The sequence below is a fragment of the Oculina patagonica genome, chromosome 13 (genome assembly GCF_052425735.1).
Source record: "Oculina patagonica isolate OP01 chromosome 13, crgOcupat, whole genome shotgun sequence".
NCBI lineage: Eukaryota > Metazoa > Cnidaria > Anthozoa > Scleractinia > Oculinidae > Oculina > Oculina patagonica.
This window is the reverse complement of record NC_135770.1, coordinates 23,954,668-23,976,660: the sequence shown is the minus strand read 5'-3', so window position 1 is coordinate 23,976,660 and position 21,993 is coordinate 23,954,668. Positions and strand designations below refer to the sequence as shown.

General features: G+C 39.9%; 5 protein-coding genes across 6 annotated transcripts; 2 read left to right on the top strand and 3 right to left on the bottom strand.

The window, feature by feature from the left end:
• Window positions 1-1,441: 1,441 nt before the first annotated feature.
• LOC144636505 (uncharacterized) lies at window positions 1,442-4,932 on the bottom strand. Its single transcript, XM_078495725.1, has 3 exons — window positions 4,240-4,932; window positions 2,606-3,661; window positions 1,442-1,742 (listed from the first exon to the last, which is right to left on the bottom strand). The coding sequence occupies exons 1-2, from the start codon at window positions 4,816-4,818 to the stop codon at window positions 3,590-3,592; spliced, it is 651 nt and encodes a 216-aa protein (XP_078351851.1). The 5' UTR covers window positions 4,819-4,932; the 3' UTR covers window positions 1,442-1,742; window positions 2,606-3,589.
• Window positions 4,933-4,962: 30 nt separating this feature from the next.
• On the bottom strand, window positions 4,963-8,078 carry LOC144637047 (uncharacterized). The gene is made up of 9 exons (XM_078496216.1): window positions 7,697-8,078; window positions 7,396-7,480; window positions 7,084-7,199; window positions 6,708-6,895; window positions 6,174-6,295; window positions 5,954-6,083; window positions 5,525-5,677; window positions 5,266-5,382; window positions 4,963-5,121 (listed from the first exon to the last, which is right to left on the bottom strand). Exons 1-9 carry the CDS (start codon window positions 7,815-7,817, stop codon window positions 4,963-4,965), a joined length of 1,191 nt encoding a protein of 396 aa, XP_078352342.1. The 5' UTR covers window positions 7,818-8,078.
• A 444-nt stretch (window positions 8,079-8,522) lies between these two features.
• LOC144636470 (uncharacterized) lies at window positions 8,523-10,666 on the top strand. Its single transcript, XM_078495684.1, has 4 exons — window positions 8,523-9,567; window positions 9,791-9,994; window positions 10,082-10,132; window positions 10,465-10,666. Exons 1-4 carry the CDS (start codon window positions 9,055-9,057, stop codon window positions 10,585-10,587), a joined length of 891 nt encoding a protein of 296 aa, XP_078351810.1. The 5' UTR covers window positions 8,523-9,054; the 3' UTR covers window positions 10,588-10,666.
• Window positions 10,667-10,956: 290 nt separating this feature from the next.
• On the bottom strand, window positions 10,957-16,452 carry LOC144637046 (uncharacterized). The gene has a single exon (XM_078496215.1). The coding sequence runs from the start codon at window positions 16,450-16,452 to the stop codon at window positions 10,957-10,959; it is 5,496 nt and encodes a 1,831-aa protein (XP_078352341.1).
• Window positions 16,453-16,678: 226 nt separating this feature from the next.
• Window positions 16,679-21,895, top strand: LOC144636493 (uncharacterized). Of its 2 annotated transcripts, XR_013567519.1 has the most exons (11): window positions 16,679-16,878; window positions 16,962-17,090; window positions 17,387-17,509; window positions 17,607-17,642; window positions 17,894-17,962; window positions 18,072-18,164; window positions 18,594-18,644; window positions 18,761-18,803; window positions 18,921-18,967; window positions 19,296-20,160; window positions 21,119-21,895. XR_013567519.1 is itself a non-coding variant. In XM_078495712.1 (10 exons), the coding sequence occupies exons 2-10, from the start codon at window positions 17,088-17,090 to the stop codon at window positions 19,596-19,598; spliced, it is 768 nt and encodes a 255-aa protein (XP_078351838.1). In that variant the 5' UTR covers window positions 16,679-16,878; window positions 16,962-17,087; the 3' UTR covers window positions 19,599-20,322. The 2 variants fall into 2 exon arrangements, 1 of the variants encoding a protein (XP_078351838.1); XM_078495712.1 differs by lacking the exon at window positions 21,119-21,895 and having other exon boundaries at window positions 19,296-20,322.
• Window positions 21,896-21,993: the final 98 nt, after the last annotated feature.

Here is a 21,993-nt window from a genome sequence, read left to right as displayed (position 1 = left end):
CTTTGTATCAGTCCTTTCTAGTATTTTGCATCGTTTTTCACAGCTTGATCTCTGTCCGCGAAACATTAACTCCTGTACCTAACAAGTTCCCAGTCCCATGCGGTTCTATTGATTGGTCGTTCGAGTGCAACAGAATTTGGTACAGATCTACCAACCGCCTCATGATGAAAGGGGATCCTCATCTCCTAAAAAAACCAACTACTGCAGGAAGATGAAAAAAAAAACCCACCTGATCAGACAGTTAAAAAACTTTGAATACACAGTGGAATTCTTATTTCCCAAACCCGCGATTTTTGGAACATCCAGATAACTCGAACCAAAAGTGTTTTCCCTTCCCTCAGTCGAACAATGCAAATTATAACACCCGAATTGATCAAGCTCCAGATTTTTCTGAACCAATTTTTTATTTTTTTTTCGGTAATTTCTTGACATTCTCATTCTTTGTTATTCTTACGCAAATTTTGGAGTTAAAATATTAAAAAGTACCGTATTTATTTGATTAAGCGCCCTGGGTGCTTATTAAATTTTGCGAACTTGAGAGTGGGCGCTTATTCGAGGTGGGCGCTAATTTGAGGCTGGGCACTTATTAAATTCACGATTTCCAGCAAATAGTAAGTTTATTTTTGTAACAAAACAATAAAAATAACACAACGTTGAGGTGTACTAAAGCAGAATTTTAACTGTTCATTGCAAGTTTCTGTAAAATGCTAAGAAAACCCGGTCATGGGGGAAGTCTTCTTAACAGTTCTTAGTCAATTGGGGGGGGGGTCAATAATCAGTACTCCTCTTGTGCACTTTAGTTTTTTTTGTGGGGTGGGGGGTAAGGGGGGTGGAAGCTTATTCAAGGTTGGGCGCTTAATCAAATAAATATGGTATCTCTGTATCACTGCTATAAATTTTGCTGAAATCTCAGCCTCGTCAGGCATGTTCCACCATCTTGGAACATGCCTTTATTATTTAATTGGGACTCGTTCATTATAATTGGGACTAATTGGTGTTAGCTGTTATTTCCTGTTATCAGGTATTAGAGCCAATCAGGGTCAGGTTTATCTTTGGCTAAAAGTTGACCTAATGTTATCTGCTAACAAAGCCATTATATCCAATAACAAGCTTGTTATTGAATAACAAGTTAACAGGCTATAATACCTCAGTTTTCGTCGGCTAATGTTAGACATTTTAGCCAATGAAGTTCTTAGGAGCAAAAACCAAAATTCCTGTTTGCTAAGAAAAGACTGGAACACATGCATTCACATACCTTGAATTAACTAAAACACACGTCATTCGAATTTTCGTTTCAGACTTAAATGGTTTTCTCTTTCATTAAGATCAGATGATAAAAAGTGAAATTTTTATCGAATTTGTTGTAAGGCCCGTGCTACTGAACCAAAAACTTGAATGTTATGTGAATGTTCTGTAAACTTTCTTTGCTATAAAAACACAATTCATTACAAATAGTTTTAATATCTTCAGTGAGTTGGTAATACAATTTGCTTTGTTTCATCAAAGCACTCTATAACAGAGAGTTTCAGTTTGCGAACAAAAAAAGTTGAAATCGTTATAAAAGACCGCCAAAGACCGCCGCCGGAAATAACAGTTCTCAAATGGCAACTGTTGACATTCCACTGCTTTCCAGCAGGCAATGACTTGTCATGTCAGACGTTCAGTTGCTTCTTTCTTGTCCCAAACTGACTTTAGGAAACTAGTCACATTGTTTCACTCCACTATGAATAAAAGGATTTCATCTGTTCATAAAATAATAGAGAGGACATTCAATTAGAGTCTTGATCAAGAGTACTTCGCCGTTATTTCTATGCCCGCATCGCGCGCAAAATAACGGCTCAACAAAGCCACACCGTGACAATGCTAGCACATTTTGTTTGCTTATCGTTTGAAAGTTGATAGATATTACCCACACACGGCGAAAAATTCATCACATAATACGCATAAGCGTCGCTTTCATAAAAATTACGGTATTAGGTGAAACAGTATTTTATTTCTCAAAATTTATGTGATGATCGCGTTAGACACCCAAGTGTTTTTGCTTCGGTCTATTGACCTTTGCTGACTGATACTGCAGGTCACCAAAGTCGTCTCACATTTGTATAATCGAAAAAATGTCGATGGAATAGTGTCAATGGTTTTGAATAAATTGTAAAATACATCGCCTTGATTTCAAAACTGGAGTTAATCCTTCATCGGTTCCAATAAAATAGACGCGATTCTTTGAAGTTTTACTACAAGGGTCTATAAGATTTTAGAAAGATGCAACTTTGGCAACCGCAGAATATGTTGGTTATTAGTCTAAAACTTTAGAATGGCTTTCTAAGCGCTATCCTATTTCTTTATGCAAACACCAAAACGAATACTTAAGAGTTTAGATATTAAAACGGCGGAAGTCACGAACGCGGCAAACACAGTATAGTTATTTAATTTACTTCATTCATCTATTTTGGCGCCAAAGTGTGCAATTTATACCGCCAAAATGGTTGCAAAAATGTTATTGAGATTTTACGGCCACTAGTAAGCGCATTTTAGTGTGCACGCCAAAATGTTTTCGAAATGGCAGTAAAGAGTAACAATCAGAACTAACCGGGATTAAGCTCACCTTAGAAAGAAAGCCCACTTTCATTTTCATTTGTTCACCATATGTTCGTCGTGTTTTACCATCTAGCTCCCTATACAAGCCCTGTCAGACCTTTATAACAAGGAGACGTGACTGATTTTGCTGCCCGTTTCAAGCAAAACAGCTCGAGCATTAAAAACTACATTACAGATCAGAGCCCATAACATAACAGAGGCTCGGCGATCGTCACCGTAGGCGTACGTCACTGAATAGAACACGTGTAAGACAACTGATATCCCAGGGGGTTGGTGTGCGTACACAGAACTTGAAACGAACTTTTCATTTGCGTGACCATTTATTAAACGCAATATAGACTTTTTTATAGACTAGATGGCGGTATGTTGTTTTCATCCATCAACTAATTATAAACTGCAACATACACTAATTACAATTTTAAGGCTCTTGATATAATTATAACGTCTTTTCTACAATGTATGTTGCAGATGTATGTTGTGTATGTATGTATGTTACAATGTTACAATGTATGTTGCTGGGCAGCGTTTAGGTGTCTGTAGTTAGGTACACTTGGAAATACAAATGACTCAAAGGTTATGGCCCAAGCTTGCTAGACTTTTGTGCATGTCATGCATCATGCATGCATTACCATGGCATGACAGAAGCAGCTTGTAATTTTGATTTTCAACTTGTAATCAGTGTTGTTCTTTCTTTCGTCTTTTCTCTGTCAGGAAAAAATGTTATTGGTTCCAACCTCGCACGTTCATAAATTAAAGGTTGCGTTAGACTTTACCAAAAACTCTATTTCAGCTAATCTATTTGGCTAGCAAATTCTTAGAAAAAAAAACCATCAAAATATTATTGCGCTTGCCGTAAGTTGCACAAGCAGGTACAAGCATGAAATGTTAAATCACTTAATATAGTTCCTGAAGTAGCGCCTGTCATTGCTTGAATCAACCATTCATGACATTGTTATCAGAGGCATCATTCCTGCAGACGTTTTGGAGAAATCTACTTGTTGGTCGTTTTTCTTCTTTTCCTTTGAACAGTTTCTCCGTTTTTTCTTTTTTCCTGCACTATGACCTGTAAGTAAAAGCATGGAAAACGTAAGGAAGTGAAATACAAAACAACTGACTCGTTGCGAAATGCAGTCATACTAGTACAGGTGACTCCCGATAACTCGAAACCTCGCGCTAACTCGAACCGACATTAATTTCTCAAGGATTTCTTTCATACATTTACTGTAATTTTACCGTCAGTAACTCGAACCCTCGATAGATTGAACCTCCCGCTAACTCGAACCAATCTTTATTTCCCTTCAGGTCACTTTCTATACAATTTTACCCTCGATAACTCGAACCACGTTTGCAAGATGTGATAAGACAAAAATATAGTACTGTAGTCTTAAACATTAAATTTATTTTGGGGCAGACTAGTGTTCTTTCTTTTCGCGTTACAGAAAATGTGTCAGTGCAGTTCAGGGCCGTTCAGGTTTTAAAATGAAGCTTTGCCTCCTTCTTTAAAAATAATGTCAATAATTTTGTGTGTGTATCATTTGTTCTCAACTCCCAGTAACTCGAACTCCCGATAACTCGAACATCTTCACATAACGTTTGTGTTATATTGAGATTTTGGTTAATAACATTTTATACACAGCTTACATCAGGGAAGTGATTCGCCTTTTGTAGGAGATTTTCCAGGGTTTCTTCCCGCTGCTGTTGGTCAGGATCAGTTTCAGACGGTGCCTTAACCGGACGGTGATTTTTTAGTTTGTCCAACTGCCACTCTGACCGTTTCTCCTTTGCCAGCATGTCCGCAGAGGCAGTTGCCCATTTCGCACGGAACGCCTTCTCCTTATTAACAAATGACGACCACCACATTTGGTCTTCGTTAGTCAGCCGTGAACACTTCTTAACGGACTCTTGGAGATCTTTGATGTCCATCAGCTTCTTGGTTTCGGGCCTAACAAGGACGGGAATTCCCCTTGGTTTGCCGTTGAGCATATGTAGGCTAGGACCATCCGGCAGCCAAGTCTTGTCGTTCGCCCACTTCTTGTACCTCATAGTGACTCGGCCATCCCTCTTAAAAAATTTGTACGCGTGGGGGTACACATGGCGTTTGACGCTGTTGAGGTATGGCTCGAGCCAGGCCTTGATATCGAAAACGTACTTTAACACATGGACGTCTGGAGCAGGGGTATGGGCCTTGTGGATGTTTCTGACTAATGCCGGCAACGTCATCGAATCCTTCTTGTGTAGTCGTCTTGAAATTCTACTAAAAAACTGAAGTTAAAAAGAGAAGAAGATACTTGGTCAGACACGTTTCACCATAGGTACTTTGAAACTCTCTGAATACGTAATAGCATTGAGTATTTCGGTGTCTATTTAGTTGAGAAACGTAGAGGGACCTTTCTGTGTTCGTTTGCGGAATTTTTTGACCAAGTACACGATGTGTATAGCGAAATTAAACTTGACGTGATTCACATTCAATACCTGGTCTACATCTTCGTGCGTGTGTCCAACCATAAGAAATGATAAACGAACCTGCCAAGATGAAAAGACAACAAAAAAAGAAAAGAAAAGATAGTTAAAAGACTCAGCACAGGAAATAATGCTAGGAATCGAAAACGACATAATTTGGAACGATGACTGTTTACTGCTTGTAATCAAAGATAATGGTCGACCTACCTCCTTAAAAATGCCTTTCTCTACAAGAAGTGAACAGAAACCGAGAATGTATCGATTCTTGCACTCCCTGTAACAGTTGTCCATTTGCAGGAAAAGGTACGGAGGCAAGCGTCCTTCCTAAAGAAGAGACAAAGACTTTATCTATGGTATGATGCTGCAATATCCCCAATTTCTCAGTACTTGTGTGCCGAGTTTTAATCTTTGTCCAAAAAATGGTGCACGCTCATAAGCATAAAGTAATCTAAACATGTTTCAATACCTCGGAGAGCTCCACAAAAATCTGTAGTAGGACATTCAGCGTAAGGTTGGAATCATGTGGCCATCTCATTAGATCGATGTAGCTGAAGATCCTGCCGTGTCCGTGCGAAATTGCTCCAGTTACATGAGTTCTTAAAAAGTGGTATGTTTCATCCTAAAGCACGAAGAAACATGGACAAAAGAAGGATGAATATAGATTTGATAATAAAATCAATTAGTCATACAGTCCTTTTTAATGGGAGGAAACATTTTGGAATGAAAACATGAAAACTGCGAATAAATGTTATTTCCATTTCGCTGACACAGCAACATACTTGATTTTGAACACCTTGTTTTGCAGAAACAGCTCTAGACTGAATAATTAAATTGTTCTCATAACAATTTTAACAAATCCTTAAAACAAATAGTGTACGAATATTTCATTGCTTACCTTGGAAAGGCAATTTGCGTGTGGAAGATTTGTTTTTGACTGATCCATGCCGTCAATTATTAAGGATAAATACTGGTCTGGATTGAGTTCTGCTTTTAAACAGTTGGCGTAATACGCTCTCCTTTCAGCCCTTAAACGAGATAACCTTGGCATTAGTTCGATCCCTAACCAGATTTAATAATAAATAAAGCAGCTCAAATATTTCATGATCATGACCTACATTTGTTGTTCATTGTGTATTTTTCTTTTGTACGCGAGAGACCTCCTCTTGTCTTTGTTGTTTGTTCCTTGAAGACATAACTTCAAGGCCACGCAAACCCCGCATTTGGTGAACTTGTTTTCCTATGTAAAGATAGTCGGTATAAAAACAGAAAAAATGGTAGCCTTCAGTTTTGATGGGCCTGTCATAATTTTACATTGTAATCGATTTGAGAATTACATGAGTTTATACAAGTCCACGTGGTAAGGTACAACGTGTGAAACAAATAGGAAATTAAAGAAGACACACAGAGAGAAACTTAGTTGAAACTGAATGTTTTTTAAGTTGATGTATACCACAGTTTAGGTGACATTTTTAACTTGGAAAATGGCAAAGCCATTTTTCGGGTTGTAGTGTTTTGAAGCAGATTCACTCCTGCGTCCCCCTTAAGCTTTTTGACCCCGTAAGCTTTTTAACCGCATGTGGTTTACAGTAAATAAATGACCTTTTGTTATTGTAGGTCAGCGATACTTCTTATTCAACTTTCATCCATACCTTAGGAATGATGACATTTCGGAACCTTTTTTTCCACATTCGGGAGAAGGTTGCCCAGGATACTGTGCGCACGCCAGCACTCTTCAAATCATCTCTATAGGTTAGGTAAACCTCTCGTTTGGTAAGGCACGTTGGAAGACAGTACTTGTCTTCGTTTGGTATTCGATCTGCACAGCTTGCAATGTAATCTTTTGAAAAAAATAAGCAAATAATTTAAGCCGTAGGCTATGGTTCAAACAGGTGGTTATTTAAGTTCGACGTTTTCGGCGCTTGAATGCAAAGACGTTGGTGCCGTTTCTATTGAATAAGTTTATTATGATCATTGAACAATCCAAAATATATCTTTGTATGTACTAAGAACCATACAGTTACCAACCATTAAACCAAGATTCAGCCTTAAGAGTGCTCGGCTTTGTCATATTCCTCCCCTTTCTGGCTCCCTCTGGCGAATAACGACCATCGCGTTCGAATTCTTTCTGTAGGCGGTAAAACCTATACGCAGAGAAACACCTTATTTTCAGCATGTCCCCTCTAGTCTGCAGCATTACTTAATCTACATCATTATAAATTTGTAACACAATTTTACATGTTAAAAAACATTTTGTACTATAATTCATGACAGCGAAAACATAAACGGAAACGGATTTAACTAAAAATACACAAAAATACACAAGCTACTGTAACTTACGTAGTTCGTGAAATACTGTGAGCAGCCAGCCAAGCTTTTCTGCATACCTCCTTCCCATTTGCCCGAAAAGTATAATGCCTTTTTCCTTAAAAATTCAAGAAACAAATTTATAAATCTTATTAATAACGACAATACAAAAATACCAGCCGAGGACATGTTTATTTCAAGTCCAACTCTAGTTAAGGCCCAGCCGGTGAGGTGTCTAGCCGGGAAAGTAAGTAGGAATAACACTCATATATCAATTTGCTCCGTTGTTTCGAGTTAAGACATTCAAAAAGAAAAAAGAAAGCAGCGAAATTACCTTGGTGGTGATAGGCAGATAACGTAAAGAAACTCATAATGAATGATCTTTGTTCTTCTTCTGAAAGCGCGCGATAAGTTTTCCTGCACTTCAAGACATCGCCTTTATTTAAGATTTTCATTGTGCACCTCTTTTTGCAGCATTTTGTGTTGATTACTTTGTCTACTCCGACAGCAGATAATGCTTTTTCTTTCCTCACTGAAGTACGAGCTGAAGACTGCTTTTCCTTCTGCAACGGAAAACAAGAAATTGATCATAACGACCGGTCAAAATAGGCGCGCAGGAAAGTTTGGATACGCGTGGCTCATCAAACTTGGCCGGTGACAAAGAAATAATCATGGGAGCATGTTCAAAAAAAAGGGACAAATAAAAGGCATATTCAGAAAAAATCGGTACCTGGTTTAGAGTGCTTTTTCTTTTTCTTGAAGTGTTCACAATCGCACGCCGGGATCCCATCGTATCTTGTTCATTCTCTCTTTCATTTGCCGGAACCAGCTCTTCCACTAGGGCAGGCTCGTTTACAGGGGATTGCAACGAAAGCTGGATACATGCACACAGCAAAACCCCAAGGAACGCTATGTTACTTGTAACAATCAATTCCGATCAAACTATCGTCGTTGATACGAATGTTCGTATTTAGGTTTGAAAGGATGTCGTTGCTGCTCCGCTTTTTATAGATATTTTCCCGCCTCATTTATAATTGCATATGAAATGCGCGCCCTTTTAGCTTAACCAATGATTGGTTAAGCTAAAAGGCGCGCATTCCATATCAAACTGTTTTGATTGAATCAAAACAGTTTGATATGGAAATAATTTTTAGGGCAAATCGATGAAGATAGATTTAATAGTGGAAAAATACCTCGAAATGTTTGAAGTGGGGCATTTCTTTAATTGGGATACAACGATGACACAGATTTAAAGAGAAATTCAGATTAACTGTTTTGAAAAAAGGCTAAGAGTCGTGTGACACTTGGACCAAACGTTGCTTAAGATCACCGGAAACCTAAGTGGTTCGTACCAATAGTTATCTTCGTGACGTGAACATGCACTTGTCAGATTTTTTCACAAAATTTGGACACGTTCTTTTGTGATCGATGTTTTTGAAGTTTATTTTCATTTCTGCTTTGTTTTTCTTTACTAAAACGCGCAAATTATGTTTGTTTCAAGACTGTCCAGAATGGACATTCTATTCTATTCATGACGCTTATGCAAGTGTTCAAAGCGTGTACGCAAAGAGTCACGGCATATATTTTCGTGCTGCTTCCGATCGGCTTGATGATAAAGTACATCGTACTTGTGAGCACGAACACGATTAAATTTAGCGAGTACTAAGATTTGACCCAAAACTTTATTCAGGCATGAATGTTCGCGAAGTACCTTATAATGAACAAAGTGGCGAAGCAGCTGAAACAATCCGCGGAAACACTAGACCAGAAATGCCTCAACATTCTACTCCAGTGGTACCGACCGATCAACCAGCGCTGCCTCAGCAGCAGCAAACTTCGATTGCGACTGCCAGATCAATCCCCCTGAACACAGTTAATCCTCCTCAGGGGTACGTAATGCCGCCAAATTCGCAGGAACAGGTCTTTCCATTCCATTATGGTGTGCCGCCATACGCGCTTATGACATTCCCGGCCCACCAGCTGCACTACTCTCCGAGCCTGAGGCAGATAGCACCGAAGCCTCAAGGGGACATAAGCCAAACGCCTGCTGGAAGGATTTCCAGCCGACCGCCGGATTTCATAGATACGGTGAAAAAAATTAGAAAGCAATTGTACGCCCGTTGCGGAATTGATGAATTGCAAGAACCACCTGAGGGAGAAGTGTATTCGAAGTGGAGGAAGTCAGTTATGGAAGAATGGAAACCAGTAAGTTTTCTACATAACTAAGACTCCTGAGATATCGTTACTTCAAACTTTGCCAATATTCATCTCAGTTAGCTGTGCGTGATACTTCGAAATGGCATAGTGTGATGTCTAAACTACCTCTGAAACATCACGACTGAACTACATCCCAGTGAAATGATTGTTGGTGTACGTTTTTACCCTCAGAAGTTATCTTGCTAATGCCCTTTGTAATTTTTTTCCGCAGCATAATATGGGTCACTACTTGATGGTTGCCAGATTGTCAAACAGATGCTTCCGACTTGTTATAGAGATTCCAGAGTGCCTGAACGTACGGGTAACTCAGAGCGATTTTATTGACTTGTACGGAAAAAGTGAGGAGCAACAGTACAAGCTACTTTGTGACTTATTAAACGGACAAACTTCCTTCCAAGATCTTAAACGACGTAGAGTGAGTTTTTATAGTTATTCACATGATAGAACTTTTGATTTGTTTTACACTGTCAAAGTGGACTAATTTGATTTAATCTTCCCATAGCGTGCAAAGGATGCCCCACAAAAAACATCTGGCGCCGGAAATACCAAAGAGGCAAGTACCGCGCTAGCAGCAGTTCGTGATATATAAAAATTACATCTGACTTTAGCCGCACATGTCTGACTCTGTGCATTGTCTCCTTGTCTGAATGAATTTGTTGACTTGTTCAACTTTTGCATGAAACTTCGTGGGATTACGATGTTTACCTACATATTAATTTGACTTTTTAGGCCACGCGCAAATTAACCGGCCGACTCACGCTCAAGGCGTCAAATACGTATTTTTCTTTCCAGCTTAAAATCAATCCACGGAATAGCGTCTAGTTAATAAAAATCTCATATTTGAATTTATTTATTATTAAGCTAACCTATTATCGTTCGCTTTAGCTGGAGGAGGAAATTGCAAGGTTAAAGAGCCAAAATATGGATCTGCGTTCAAAATTGGAGGAGGTACAAATATATAAGTTTTTGATTGTCATTACTCATTGTGTGCTGATAATTCGATTGTAAAAAGTGAGCACAACTTTCATTCATTACGAGCCATCTTATCAATTACATGCTACGCACCTATGCCAGTGCATAGGTGAATGCTGACATGCTTTAGTGAACACAACAAGACATGTTTATTCGTCGTCGAATCGATATTACAAGATGGTGCAATATATAAACCACGTGATCGCCTAATTTGACTACATTAATAAATTTACATAAATTATATGAAACTGTTTACAACACTCCCCGGGGTTGCATCACGACTTAGTGATAAAACGTTTCACTCAACAGTCTAAATCTCAAAAGTCCACAGTTCGATAAATGTCACAACTTTTTCGTTCACTGTTCGAAATGACACAATTTCATTGCATGTTTTCACTCCAATGTTCACTCAGAAACTTCAACAGGAATTAGGTCCTGTATCACTCTACGTAATACTTGTGGCTTTCGCTCTCCCTTGCCAGCAACTTTGACTTTGGCTGATCGAATCTGCCCATCTCTGCCTGGTAGCAGTTCTTGAATCTTTCCCAGTTTCCAAAATGTTCTTTTCTTTAGATCAGACTTCACGATTACTATGTCACCTACTGAGATTGGGCTCTCCTTGTTTTGATTCTTGCATCTCTCATTAGCACGTTCTCGTAGACTCAAAAGATACTCGTGTTGCCACCTTTTGGTAAACTGCTGTAGCAGTCGTTGGTGATGTTTAGCTCGCTTTGTCAAGGTTTGGTTGACACTAACAACTTGGAAATGCTGGTTACTGGGTTCATAGGTAATTCGTCTGCCAGTAATTAGATGGGAGGGCGTAAGTGGAGTTGAAATGGACTCTTCATCATCATAGACATACGTTAACGGTCGAGCATTTACGATTGCCTGGATCTCCACCATTATGGTTTGTAACTCATCGTAGTTCAATGTAGTGCGTCCCACTGTTTTCTTTAAGGGTTGCTTCACAACTTTAACCATGCGTTCCCAGAAACCCCCCCACCAAGGGGCTCGCTCAATGATAAAGTTCCATGTGATGCGATTGTCAGTTAAGTATCGCATAACCTCGTCTGATTGTATGATCTTCCTTATATCTTTGGATGCGGATCTGAAGGTCTTGGCGTTGTCCGACAGGAGGGTGACTGGTAATCCCTGGCGATTTACGAACCTCCGAAAGGCTAAGAGAAATGATTCGACACTCAAAGAAGGTGTCAGTTCCAAATGAATCGCTCTTGTGGATGCACAAGTGAATAAGCAAATGTACACTTTGTCGGAGCCCTTTTCCTTTGAAGACTTTCCATTGTGTATGTACAGCGGTCCTATGAAGTCTAATCCTGTATGGGCAAACGGCGGGTCCAGAGACACTCGTTCCATTGGTAAATCTGGAGTCGGTGGTGGTCTATATGGAGCCCCTTCTACCCTTCTACAGGTGACACACTTTCGTAGAATTCTCTTCACAGCTTCTCGACCTCTTGGTACCCAGAATCTCTCTCGAATAGTGGTTAAGGTATCCCTGATGCCACTGTGTTTAATCTTGGAATGCACATCCTGGATGATGAGATTAGTAAGTGGGTGCTTAGATGGAAGTAAGATTGGATTCTTGCTTTCTTCAGAGAGCGGTGCATTGCTTACTCTTCCCTTACATCTGATGATTTGTTGGTCGTTAAGGAACAAGTTAAATTGCGTGACATAGACAGGTGGGAATGTTCCTCTTTTGCTTTGCAGAAATTCGAGTTCTTTGGCAAATGAGGCTGTCTGTACAGTCTTGATCCACAGCATTTCAGCTTTATTTAACTCTTGAGCATTAAGTTCCTTTCTCGATGACTGTTCCGGTGACTTGGGAGTTTCACGGTTTGATACACTCTTCTTAGCATTACGTATGAACCGTAATACGTAGGCTGTCACGCGTAATAATCGTGTTACACTGCTGTATCGTTCAATGTCAATAACTTGACTGAGATTGACTGAATGGTCTTTCGACTCTGTCGTGACCAGAGAATGTGTGACACTTACAGGGTTCTTTACAACTTCTTGAAGGGCGTCTTTGTTCTCAGACAGTGCACTTGTTTGAGGCGACTTGGGCCAATGATCTCTTGATAACCTCAGAAACTTGGGCCCATTCCACCATGACTGGTTTTGTGCTAATTGCTCTCCTCCACATCCTCGTGATGGGAGATCAGCCGGGTTCAACTCTCCGGGACAGAAGTTCCAGTTGGCTTCGTTAGATAGTTCTCGTATTTTGCTGACCCGGTGTTGTACGTAAGGTTTCCAGGCTTTAGCATTTTTGATCCAACACAGCGTGGTAAATGAATCAGTCCATAGAAATGTTCCTTCAATGGGGAGAACGGATTGTATCGTTTGCTGCGTTGAATGAACTAGCTGGGCTAGCAATGAAGCTCCTAGCAGTTCCAACCTGGGAATTGACTGACGTTTGATTGGGGCTACTCTCGTCTTGGATGTCATGATGTTGACTTGTGTTTCACCATTGCTGAATTCGGTTCTCAGGTACACGACTGCTGCATAGGCTCTTTCTGACGCATCTGAAAATCCATGGATCTGATATGAGCATACGGTTGACTGCGTCGGTGAATAATTGGCATAACATCGGGGAACTCGGATGTTCTTCAGAGCATTTAGGTCATTAATGAACGTTTTCCACTTTGCCAAAGCCTCTCCTTCCAAGCTCTCATCCCAGTTGACTTTCTCGACACATAGACATTGGAAGAGGACCTTCATGCTGATTGTAAACGGAGTTAACAGTCCAATTGGATCAAAGATTTTAGCTGACAGTTTCAGTACAGATCGTTTGGTAGCTGGAAGGGCTTCTGCATACTCGATTAGCTCAGAGAGGTCATAATGAAATTCGTCTCGGATCACATCCCAATAAATCCCGAGTATCTTCACAAATTGTTCGGTTTCCGGTTTAACATCTTTGGCACTGGCTGACTCTTCTCTCTTGAGATTGAATGCAGTTTCGCTTTCTTCGGCAGGGGCTTCCATAACTGACTGGCCTTTTCTTTCTTCGTCCTGCTTGATTTTCTCGCGGAATGACTGACAGTTAGAATTCCACTTGCGCAGTGAGAATCCTCCTTCTTTCATGATTTCCTGTGCTTTGTCGTACAAGTTCACAGTTTCATTTTCGCGAAACACTCCTCCTGCCAGATCATCAACGTAGAGGCTCGAACTTAACAAAGATGTTACTTCCGGTTCTTTTTCTTCGTACTTAGACAGATGGTGCTTTATGGTACTTGCCAGGATAGCTGGACTTGGAGTTAAGCCAAACACAAGCCTTCGAAACTGGAATTGCTTGATTTGCGGACAATCTTTCTCGATATCATCGAACCATAGAAACCTCAGCATTCTTCTGTCTTCTGGGCTGATCTGAATCTGATGGAAGGCCTTTTCGATGTCAGCTACTACAGCAAATGGATAACCTCGAAACTTAACCACAATATCAAATAGGTGTGGCACTAAGTTTGGTCCTTTCTCTAAACACTCGTTAATGGAGGCAGTTGACTTGTCGGACTTGGCTGAACCATCAAATACAACTCTCAATTTCGTAGTTTCTCGGTCTGACCGAATCACGCCATGATGAGGTAAGAAATGCATTGGAGCTTGGTCGTCGTCATGTTCTGGTACGGCTTCGATAATCCCTGAATTGATTTGATCCTTGATCACATTGTCATAATCTTTTAACAGTTCCTTGTTTTTCTTCAGTCGCGAATGCAGCTGTCTCAATCTTGTAACACACAATTCGTACTCGTTTGAAGCAGGAACAAGACTTTCTTTCCATGGCAGACCTACTTCGTATCTTCCTTCCTTCTCATCGAAATGAATGCTCTCCAGGAACTCTTCACCATCTGACTGTGAAACAGGTGGTTCCTCTCGTACTCCTAACGATTCAGTGTCCCAGAATTTCTGCAAGGCGTCACATAACTCATCGTTCTCACTAAGAATGTCACATGGGCTCAAGGTCATCAATTCTGGTCTCTCTATGATGAGATTTGTAGTTGTAAACTTCTCTCTTGATTCTTCAGCACTTGTGGGACCAGACAAGACCCATCCGAACATGCTGCTAACTGCTACAGGACCACTGCTGCCACGAATGACATCCGCCGACACAACATCGAAGTAATAATCGGATCCAATTAGCACATCTATGTCCTGTTGACCGGTTTCAGCGATGCTGATGTCAGCAAGCTCGAGACCTTGTAGATGTGTGTGATTGTCAATGTTAACTTTAGCTGACACCGCCGAGCAAATCTTTGGGAAACACAGCGCAGATATTTCGATTTCTCCTTGAGATCCTTGTAACCGCAAGTTGACGACATCACATTGTTGCTTTGTGTATCTTTCGTCTCCAAAGGTGTTAAGATGCAATGTTTCTGACTTCACAGGGGACAGATTAAGCCTTGATTTCAATCGGTTTGTGATGTAGGTGCGTTGACTTCCGGTATCCAGAAGAATTCTGACACATGCGGTTTTAGAATTGCCATCGTTGACAGCCACGGCTTTCGCTGTTTGCAAGAGCACAGTTCCCTTTGCCTTGTTGCTCACTGTTGTCGTTGTCTTCATTTCTTCGGCTGAAACTTCTTTCGGTTTTCCTTGGTCAAGCATGGAACAAATCGACTGATGATGCCGCTGTTGGCAGAGTCGACATTTTTTTGGATTCGTGCACTCCTTCGTTTCGTGATCAAACCGCAAACAATTGAAGCATCGTTTATCTCGTTCCAAAATACTTCTTCGTTCAGCTGTATCTCGTACCACGACGCATGATGCAGAATAATGCTCGTTTCGACAATAGGCACATTTGATTTTGAAGCTCCCACCTTGCTGAGAGACGAGTGAATTCGCAGTTGGTGTTTGATTTCGAAATTTTGAATCACGGCCAGGCGATTGAGATTTCCCGCCTTCGCTTGTTTTCGCCATGGTCATCTCGCTTGCTTCCCGCGCTTCGACTTCAACCTTTATCACGTTTAGCAACTCCTCAATTTTCCACACAGAATCCTTAGAGTTCCTGGCTATCTGCAATCGGATCTCAGGTGGCAACTTAGACATAATGACAGGAATTAAGAGGCTTCCGTATTGATCCGAAGTTACGCCGAGAGACGCCAAACCGCGGGAATGAACACAAATTTGATCGTAGACGTATCGAAGGCTGGCTGGGCGATCATTAAAACACGGCGAAACCTTGAGAAGCTGATCCATATGTGCGCTGATAATTTGTTGGGGACGACCGAAACGTTCTTGTAATAATTTGATTGCTGCGTCGTAGTTTGCTTCGGTTAAGGTAAGACCCTGGATAGCTCGAGCGGCGGCCCCTTCAAGGACAGAATTGAGGTAGTTGAACTTGTCGATGTTGGAAATCCCTTCGTTACGATGTACCGCCGATTGAAACGAATCCCAGAAGGTATTCCACTTGGTTACATCTCCTTTAAACTTCGGAAGATACAACTTCGGTAATCTCGTACGGACTGCATTTTGATTCACTGGCTGTGCAGTCGTTTGAGGTGATCCCACGTGTTGCTGACTTGGCATGTTTACCTTGCTCGCATTCTCGATTTTGCACTTCAGACGAATAATTGAGGCAGTAATTTCTTCTGACTCTTCGATTTCTTTATCAATCGTTGTAACCTCGCATACAGATAATATTTCTTGGTCCATTTCGATTAGCGACTCTTGTTTTCCATCCAAGAGTTGTCTCATAACACTGAGCCGTTCGTAATCCTTGTCTTCGCCTTGCAATATTTTGGTTAATTCTTCATCCAGTTTCGATACTTGTCGTCGGTGTCCTTCACGGATAACTCGCAGTCGTTCCAAATTCGATGTAGTCGCTTGCATACTCGATGTACTTGGTTTGTCGGGTGTTTTCTTCGATTTAGTCTTTAGTCTTGGAGGCATTGCAATTGAAAAGTTGCCCCACGTTGGGCGCCATTTAGTGAACACAACAAGACATGTTTATTCGTCGTCGAATCGATATTACAAGATGGTGCAATATATAAACCACGTGATCGCCTAATTTGACTACATTAATAAATTTACATAAATTATATGAAACTGTTTACAACACATGCAAACCGTAACACAGGCTAAACACACATTATGCGCGTGTGTGTTTTCTGATCTTATTTCTGTTTCAATATCTTCTTTGTTCCCGTTGGGATCAGTTTACCGTATTTTGTTTTCTAACATGTTAACAGAGGCACCAACCAACTACCTGAGTTGATTTCTTTTTCTTGGCAGGCCACTGAAGAGCGAAATGAACAGAGGAGGAGAGCAGGGAATTTGCAGAGAAGATTAAATATACTTGAAAAAGAAAATGAAGAGGTAGGTTTGGCTGCAATTTTATACACACTGCTTGTTCCTGTTTGCCTAATGAAATATAGTGCTTTTACCTCTTCCTCCAACAGGAATTGGAACAGTACCGACGCGACGTCGATCTGCTTTTAGAAGAAAAACATGACCTGGGAGAGAGTTTCCTCAGCCACCAGAGTAGCTTGAGTGATACATACTCAGACACAGAGGAGCCACCAAATATGGTAATTTACACGAGTCCTTAATGAATTTCACGCACAGCACTGAAGACACGCACTACAGCCATGTGACCTCTTTTGTGCAGGGAGATGCCTTATAGTATGGCTTGTACATCACACACCTTCATTGGTAGTTGTCTCATTGTTTTATTTTATGGCAGTCATAAATGAGAATTTCTATAGACATGCGAATTAAGATAGCCAGCTTAGAAGGTAGTTTCAGTTCGTAAACAAATTTAGTTGGAAAGAATCATTCCACTTTTTAACGTATCAGTCTAATAATTACAACATCATCTCTACAGCCTTTATTCTCAGACATGGAACAGAACAATGGTTCTGAGATGGGCAGTGAGGCTGGTTTCGAGATGGGTAGTGACTCAGACTCGGAGGGCAGTGAAGACCGAATTCCTCTCGCACAAGTCAAGGTAACTATTGCCCTCCTAACCAAAAACCATAGTTAGCATAAATGGAAAAATTATTAATTGATTATTTCTTTGCCATCCCGGCAACGTTTACTTGCAGAAAAATATGTCAACTGTAACTACAAGTACACCCAAGGTGAGTGCCTTGCCTTCATGCCTTTCTCAGGTTAACCAATAGATACGTGTTTCTATATATTTTGCTATATTTAGAACATTTTAAAATCGAACACTGTCATCTTTTTAAGCTTTTTTTCAATGGATCGTGTGTTTCTGAGACTGCGGTTGAAAACAATGTTGGATAGTCTACATACTAAAGGCAATAACAATTTTGTAAATTAACAGTGGTGGCACCAAAACCTAATGCAATGCAATATTTGCCTTTTGTAGGTTAAAAACTCTGCGCGAAGAAAAGCACAAGATGACGAAACTGACTCGAGCACGTCTTCCAGTGAACTGGTAATACAGTCTCACAAGTCTTGTGAAAGCCAAACCTGCACTTGAAAAAAATTTAATTATTTAAAAAAAGGCGCGTGGAAATCTTGAATTGATTTTGTTTTTCTCAAAGAATTCTGAGACTTCTGATTCAGAAAGGAGTACACCCCAGAGACCAACTGAAACAGAAAGGCTCAGAATGGAAGCTAAAGGCATAAAAAAGAAGGTAATAATGAGGAATTAAGAAGGTGCTAATACAATAATTAATTCTTTGACCTTTTATCGTCCCTAAACAAAATTAGTTTGTTCATTGGGAGTGTTTTGGATAGTCTTTACTCATATATAATATCAGTAATTTTTTAGTTTTATTTACTTTCAGTTTTAACTGCAATACAGTACGAGACCAAACAGAAATATGTAATTCACATACCGGTATGTTTCAGACGTTCATTCGTGCCGCAATAACAATACACAATGAGCAACGGCCGGCGTGTGCGGTTTCTATGCTACATACATGAATCCAAACGATGGCTGAAGCAGCTGAAGGACAAGCTATCGTGAACAAATCCATGACTGTTACAGAACAAATTAGAATGTTTGCAACGAAGTGCAGTCATAAATATTCGGACAATAACTTATTTCTATTGCTTTCCAGCTTATGAAAGACAAAACATCACGTCCGGAGGGAGAGCCGATTAGTTCAAAGGTATATTAAACTCGAAATAACTCAACCGCTTAGAGTTGACTGCTTTCTAGAATTGTTTTAAAAGCTGACAGTTTGCCGTACCAGTTTTCCCACACGCAGTTCTCTTTTTGTTGCAGTCAAATGATCCACAAACTACAGCGGCCCAAAAAAGAAAAAGAGGTAACAATGAGACTTTATAGTCTTCAATGTCATGAAATGTGTTGCAGTGTTGCGGTTCGATTTGTGTACCAACCTTGTGTGCTGTTTTTTGATCTGACTGAATTCTTATCTTTTCAGTCCCAGAAAGTAAAACCGTATTGTCACAGCCTTTCCATGACGAATGGGTAGGTACTTTTATAATAATGCTCTTTTGCTATTGGTTTCTGATGAAAAGCAACGAAATATGGAGATTCTGAGCTGGCGCGCAACCTCAATCAACATTGCAATGTTTACAATACAAAGGCACAATTGGAGTAAGTGAAAAGCAGGCGCACAGTTGCCTTCTCTTTCACCCGCCCTTTTTTTATTGCTGCGTTTGGTTTGTCTATTCCTTAAAAAAATATCCTGTATCCCAAGATTTTGATCCTCAATCTGTATGTATTTTCTACTGATCATACATAAATGTAAACTACAAAAAATATCTGTCAACGTAAGGCTATTTTTCTCTTCTAGGATTATGACATCAAACAGCTAGATGTTGACGAGTGGGTGGCTGTTGCCTATGAACAAGACTTGTACTTCTTTGGAAAAATAGAAAAGAAATCTAAAAAAAAGGTGTCTGTAACGTTTTTGACAAAGGGTGATGATGGCGTATTTTACTGGCCTCAGAAGAAAGACAGAGCTCAAATAGAGCCAAAATTTATTTTTTGTCGTAACTTGGAAGTCACGAAAGACCCTTCAAAAGAATTTTACCATGTAAAAAATTTTGAGGATCTTCAAAATAAGTTTGAAGCTTTTTCGCTCAAATACTTTTGACCACTTTTAGCCTCCAGTAGAGAAACTGTCATAAAGATCCAGACATAGCCGCTACGTAAAGTTCAGGGTGCAAAGTAAAAGGAGGATACAGAGTTTCTAACACTGATGCCGATGGATAAGAAAATATACCGAAATATACAAATACACTAATAGAATTACCACATTAATATTGTCAGATTGTGTGTACACGAAATACGCTTGTGCTGAAGTTTAATAAAAGATCACGCAAATGAAGCTAGCCATTTCCTTTCGAGTTCTGTCTACACACACCAGCCCCCTTGAATATCAGTTATCTTGCTGAGCACGTGTTCCATTCAGTGACGTTCGGTGACGATCGCCGCGCCGAGGCTTTATCATGTTATGGGCTCAGAGTGTGAGCTGTCACGTAGTTCTGAGCCAAAGTCCACAACACGCAAAGAAATTCTCGAGCTGTTTCGCTTGAAATGGGCAGCAAAATCAAAGTCTCCTTGCTGTGCCTTGACAGGGCTTGTATAGGGAGCTAGATGGTAAAACACGACGAACATATTGTGAACAGATGAAAGTGGGCTTTCTTTATACTAAGGTGAGCTTATATCCCGGTTCGTTCTTATTCTTAACTACCATTTCATTGATCCTCGGAAAACATTTTGGCATGCACACTGAAATGCGCTTTGTAGTCGCCATAAAATGAATCGCGATGGAAATTTTTGAACACATTTTGGCGGTAAAAATATTCCGCACTTTGGCGCCATAATAGCGCCGTTCCATCGTAGGAGTGAATAGATAGAGTTGATCTGAGGATCTTACTTGTTTTACACTAATGACACTAAGTTGTATCTCGCTGAAATCTCACATTAAAACTTCAGAAATCAGGGTTATTGTATTGGAACCGAAGTTAGGTAGTATTTTACTCCATGAAATAAAAGCGATGTAATTTACGATTTGTTCGAAATTTTCACTCGTAGTTATTTTCCTCATATAAATATTAGACGACTTCAGGGATCCACAGTATCGATCGGTCTCGTTGATAACGCTTTATAAGCAATGGTCGGTACACGGCAGCAAAAGCACTTGGGTGTGTGAGAAATAAAATACTGTACCATTAATTTTACATCACCAAATTTTTGAATAAACATTACACACATCTATTGGCGGCTTTTACCGTAACAATACTGAAGTGAAAAAAGAATTTCCAAAGTTCAAATCAATTCCCTGGTTTTTAGTAGTAATGCAAAACATTTTTTGCAACAACCGTGTCGTTCTTTTCTCATACAAATTCGTCGCTCCGTCGTCTTCTCTTTGACTCGTTGTTGTATTACATCAGGGAGAGTTATTCGCTGTGTGTGGGTAATACCTGTCAACTTTGAAACGAAAAGCAAACAAAATGTGCTACTCGTGTCACGGTGTGGCTCGTGTTAATTTTAAAGCCATTGGTTTGCTGTTATGTAAAAAAACAGAAAGCGCGCGATGTAAAAATAGAAATAACGGCGACGTACTCTTGATCGGGGCTCTAATTGAATATCCTCTCTATTTACTTACAGAGGAAAACCTTTAAGTTACAGTGCAGTGAAACAATGTGACTAGTTTCCTAAAGTCAGTTTGGGACAAGAAAGAAGCAACTGAACGTCTGACATGACAAGTCATTGCCTGCTGGAAAGCAGTGGAATGTCAACAGTTGCCATTTGAGAACTGCTATTTCCGGCGGCGGTCTTTGGCGGTCTTTTATAACGAATTCAACTTTTTTTGTTCGCAAACTGAAACTCTCTTTTATCATAGAGTGCTTTGACGAAACAAAGCAAATTGTATTACCAACTCACTGAAGATATTAAAACTATTTGTAATGAATTGTGTTTTTATAGCAACGAAGGTTTACAGAACATTCACATAACATTCGAGTTTTTGGTTCAGTAGCACGGGCCTTACAACAAATTCGATAAAAATTTCACTTTTTATCATCTGATCTTAATGAAAGAGAAAACCATTTAAGTCTGAAACGAAAATTCGAATGACGTGTGTTTTAGTTAATTCAAGGTATGTGAATGCATGTGTTCCAGTCTTTTCTTAGCAAACAGGAATTTTGGTTTTTGCTCCTAAGAACTTCATTGGCTAAAATGTCTAACATTAGCCGACGAAAACTGAGGTATTATAGCCTGTTAACTTGTTATTCAATAACAAGCTTGTTATTGGATATAATGGCTTTGTTAGCAGATAACATTAGGTCAACTTTTAGCCAAAGATAAACCTGACCCTGATTGGCTCTAATACCTGATAACAGGAAATAACAGCTAACACCAATTAGTCCCAATTATAATGAACGAGTCCCAATATAACTCCAAAATCGTGCGTTCAAAGAATAACAAAGACAGAGAATGTCAAGAAATTACCGAAGTTTATCGAATTCTTTTATCGCTTCGAC

Bases quoted from the DNA above. Each gene is read 5' to 3' on its own strand.
- LOC144637047 (XM_078496216.1), bottom strand. From the start codon at position 7,817: ATGAAAATCTTAAATAAAGGCGATGTCTTGAAGTGCAGGAAAACTTAT. The intron at 7,200-7,395 runs GTAAGTTACAGT...CTCTGCGTATAG, and splicing joins CACAGTATTTCACGAACTAC to GTTTTACCGCCTACAGAAAG. The intron at 6,084-6,173 runs GTAGGTCATGAT...ATCTCGTTTAAG, and splicing joins ATACACAATGAACAACAAAT to GGCTGAAAGGAGAGCGTATT.
- LOC144636505 (XM_078495725.1), bottom strand. From the start codon at position 4,818: ATGACGTTGCCGGCATTAGTCAGAAACATCCACAAGGCCCATACCCCT. The intron at 3,662-4,239 runs GTAAGCTGTGTA...TTTTACTTACAG, and splicing joins AGGCGAATCACTTCCCTGAT to GTCATAGTGCAGGAAAAAAG.
- LOC144637046 (XM_078496215.1), bottom strand. From the start codon at position 16,452: ATGCCTCCAAGACTAAAGACTAAATCGAAGAAAACACCCGACAAACCA.
- LOC144636493 (XM_078495712.1), top strand. The intron at 18,804-18,920 runs GTAACAATGAGA...TTATCTTTTCAG, and splicing joins GGCCCAAAAAAGAAAAAGAG to TCCCAGAAAGTAAAACCGTA. The intron at 18,968-19,295 runs GTAGGTACTTTT...TTTCTCTTCTAG, and splicing joins AGCCTTTCCATGACGAATGG to GATTATGACATCAAACAGCT.
- LOC144636470 (XM_078495684.1), top strand. From the start codon at position 9,055: ATGAATGTTCGCGAAGTACCTTATAATGAACAAAGTGGCGAAGCAGCT. The intron at 9,995-10,081 runs GTGAGTTTTTAT...ATCTTCCCATAG, and splicing joins AAGATCTTAAACGACGTAGA to CGTGCAAAGGATGCCCCACA. The intron at 10,133-10,464 runs GCAAGTACCGCG...CGTTCGCTTTAG, and splicing joins GCGCCGGAAATACCAAAGAG to CTGGAGGAGGAAATTGCAAG.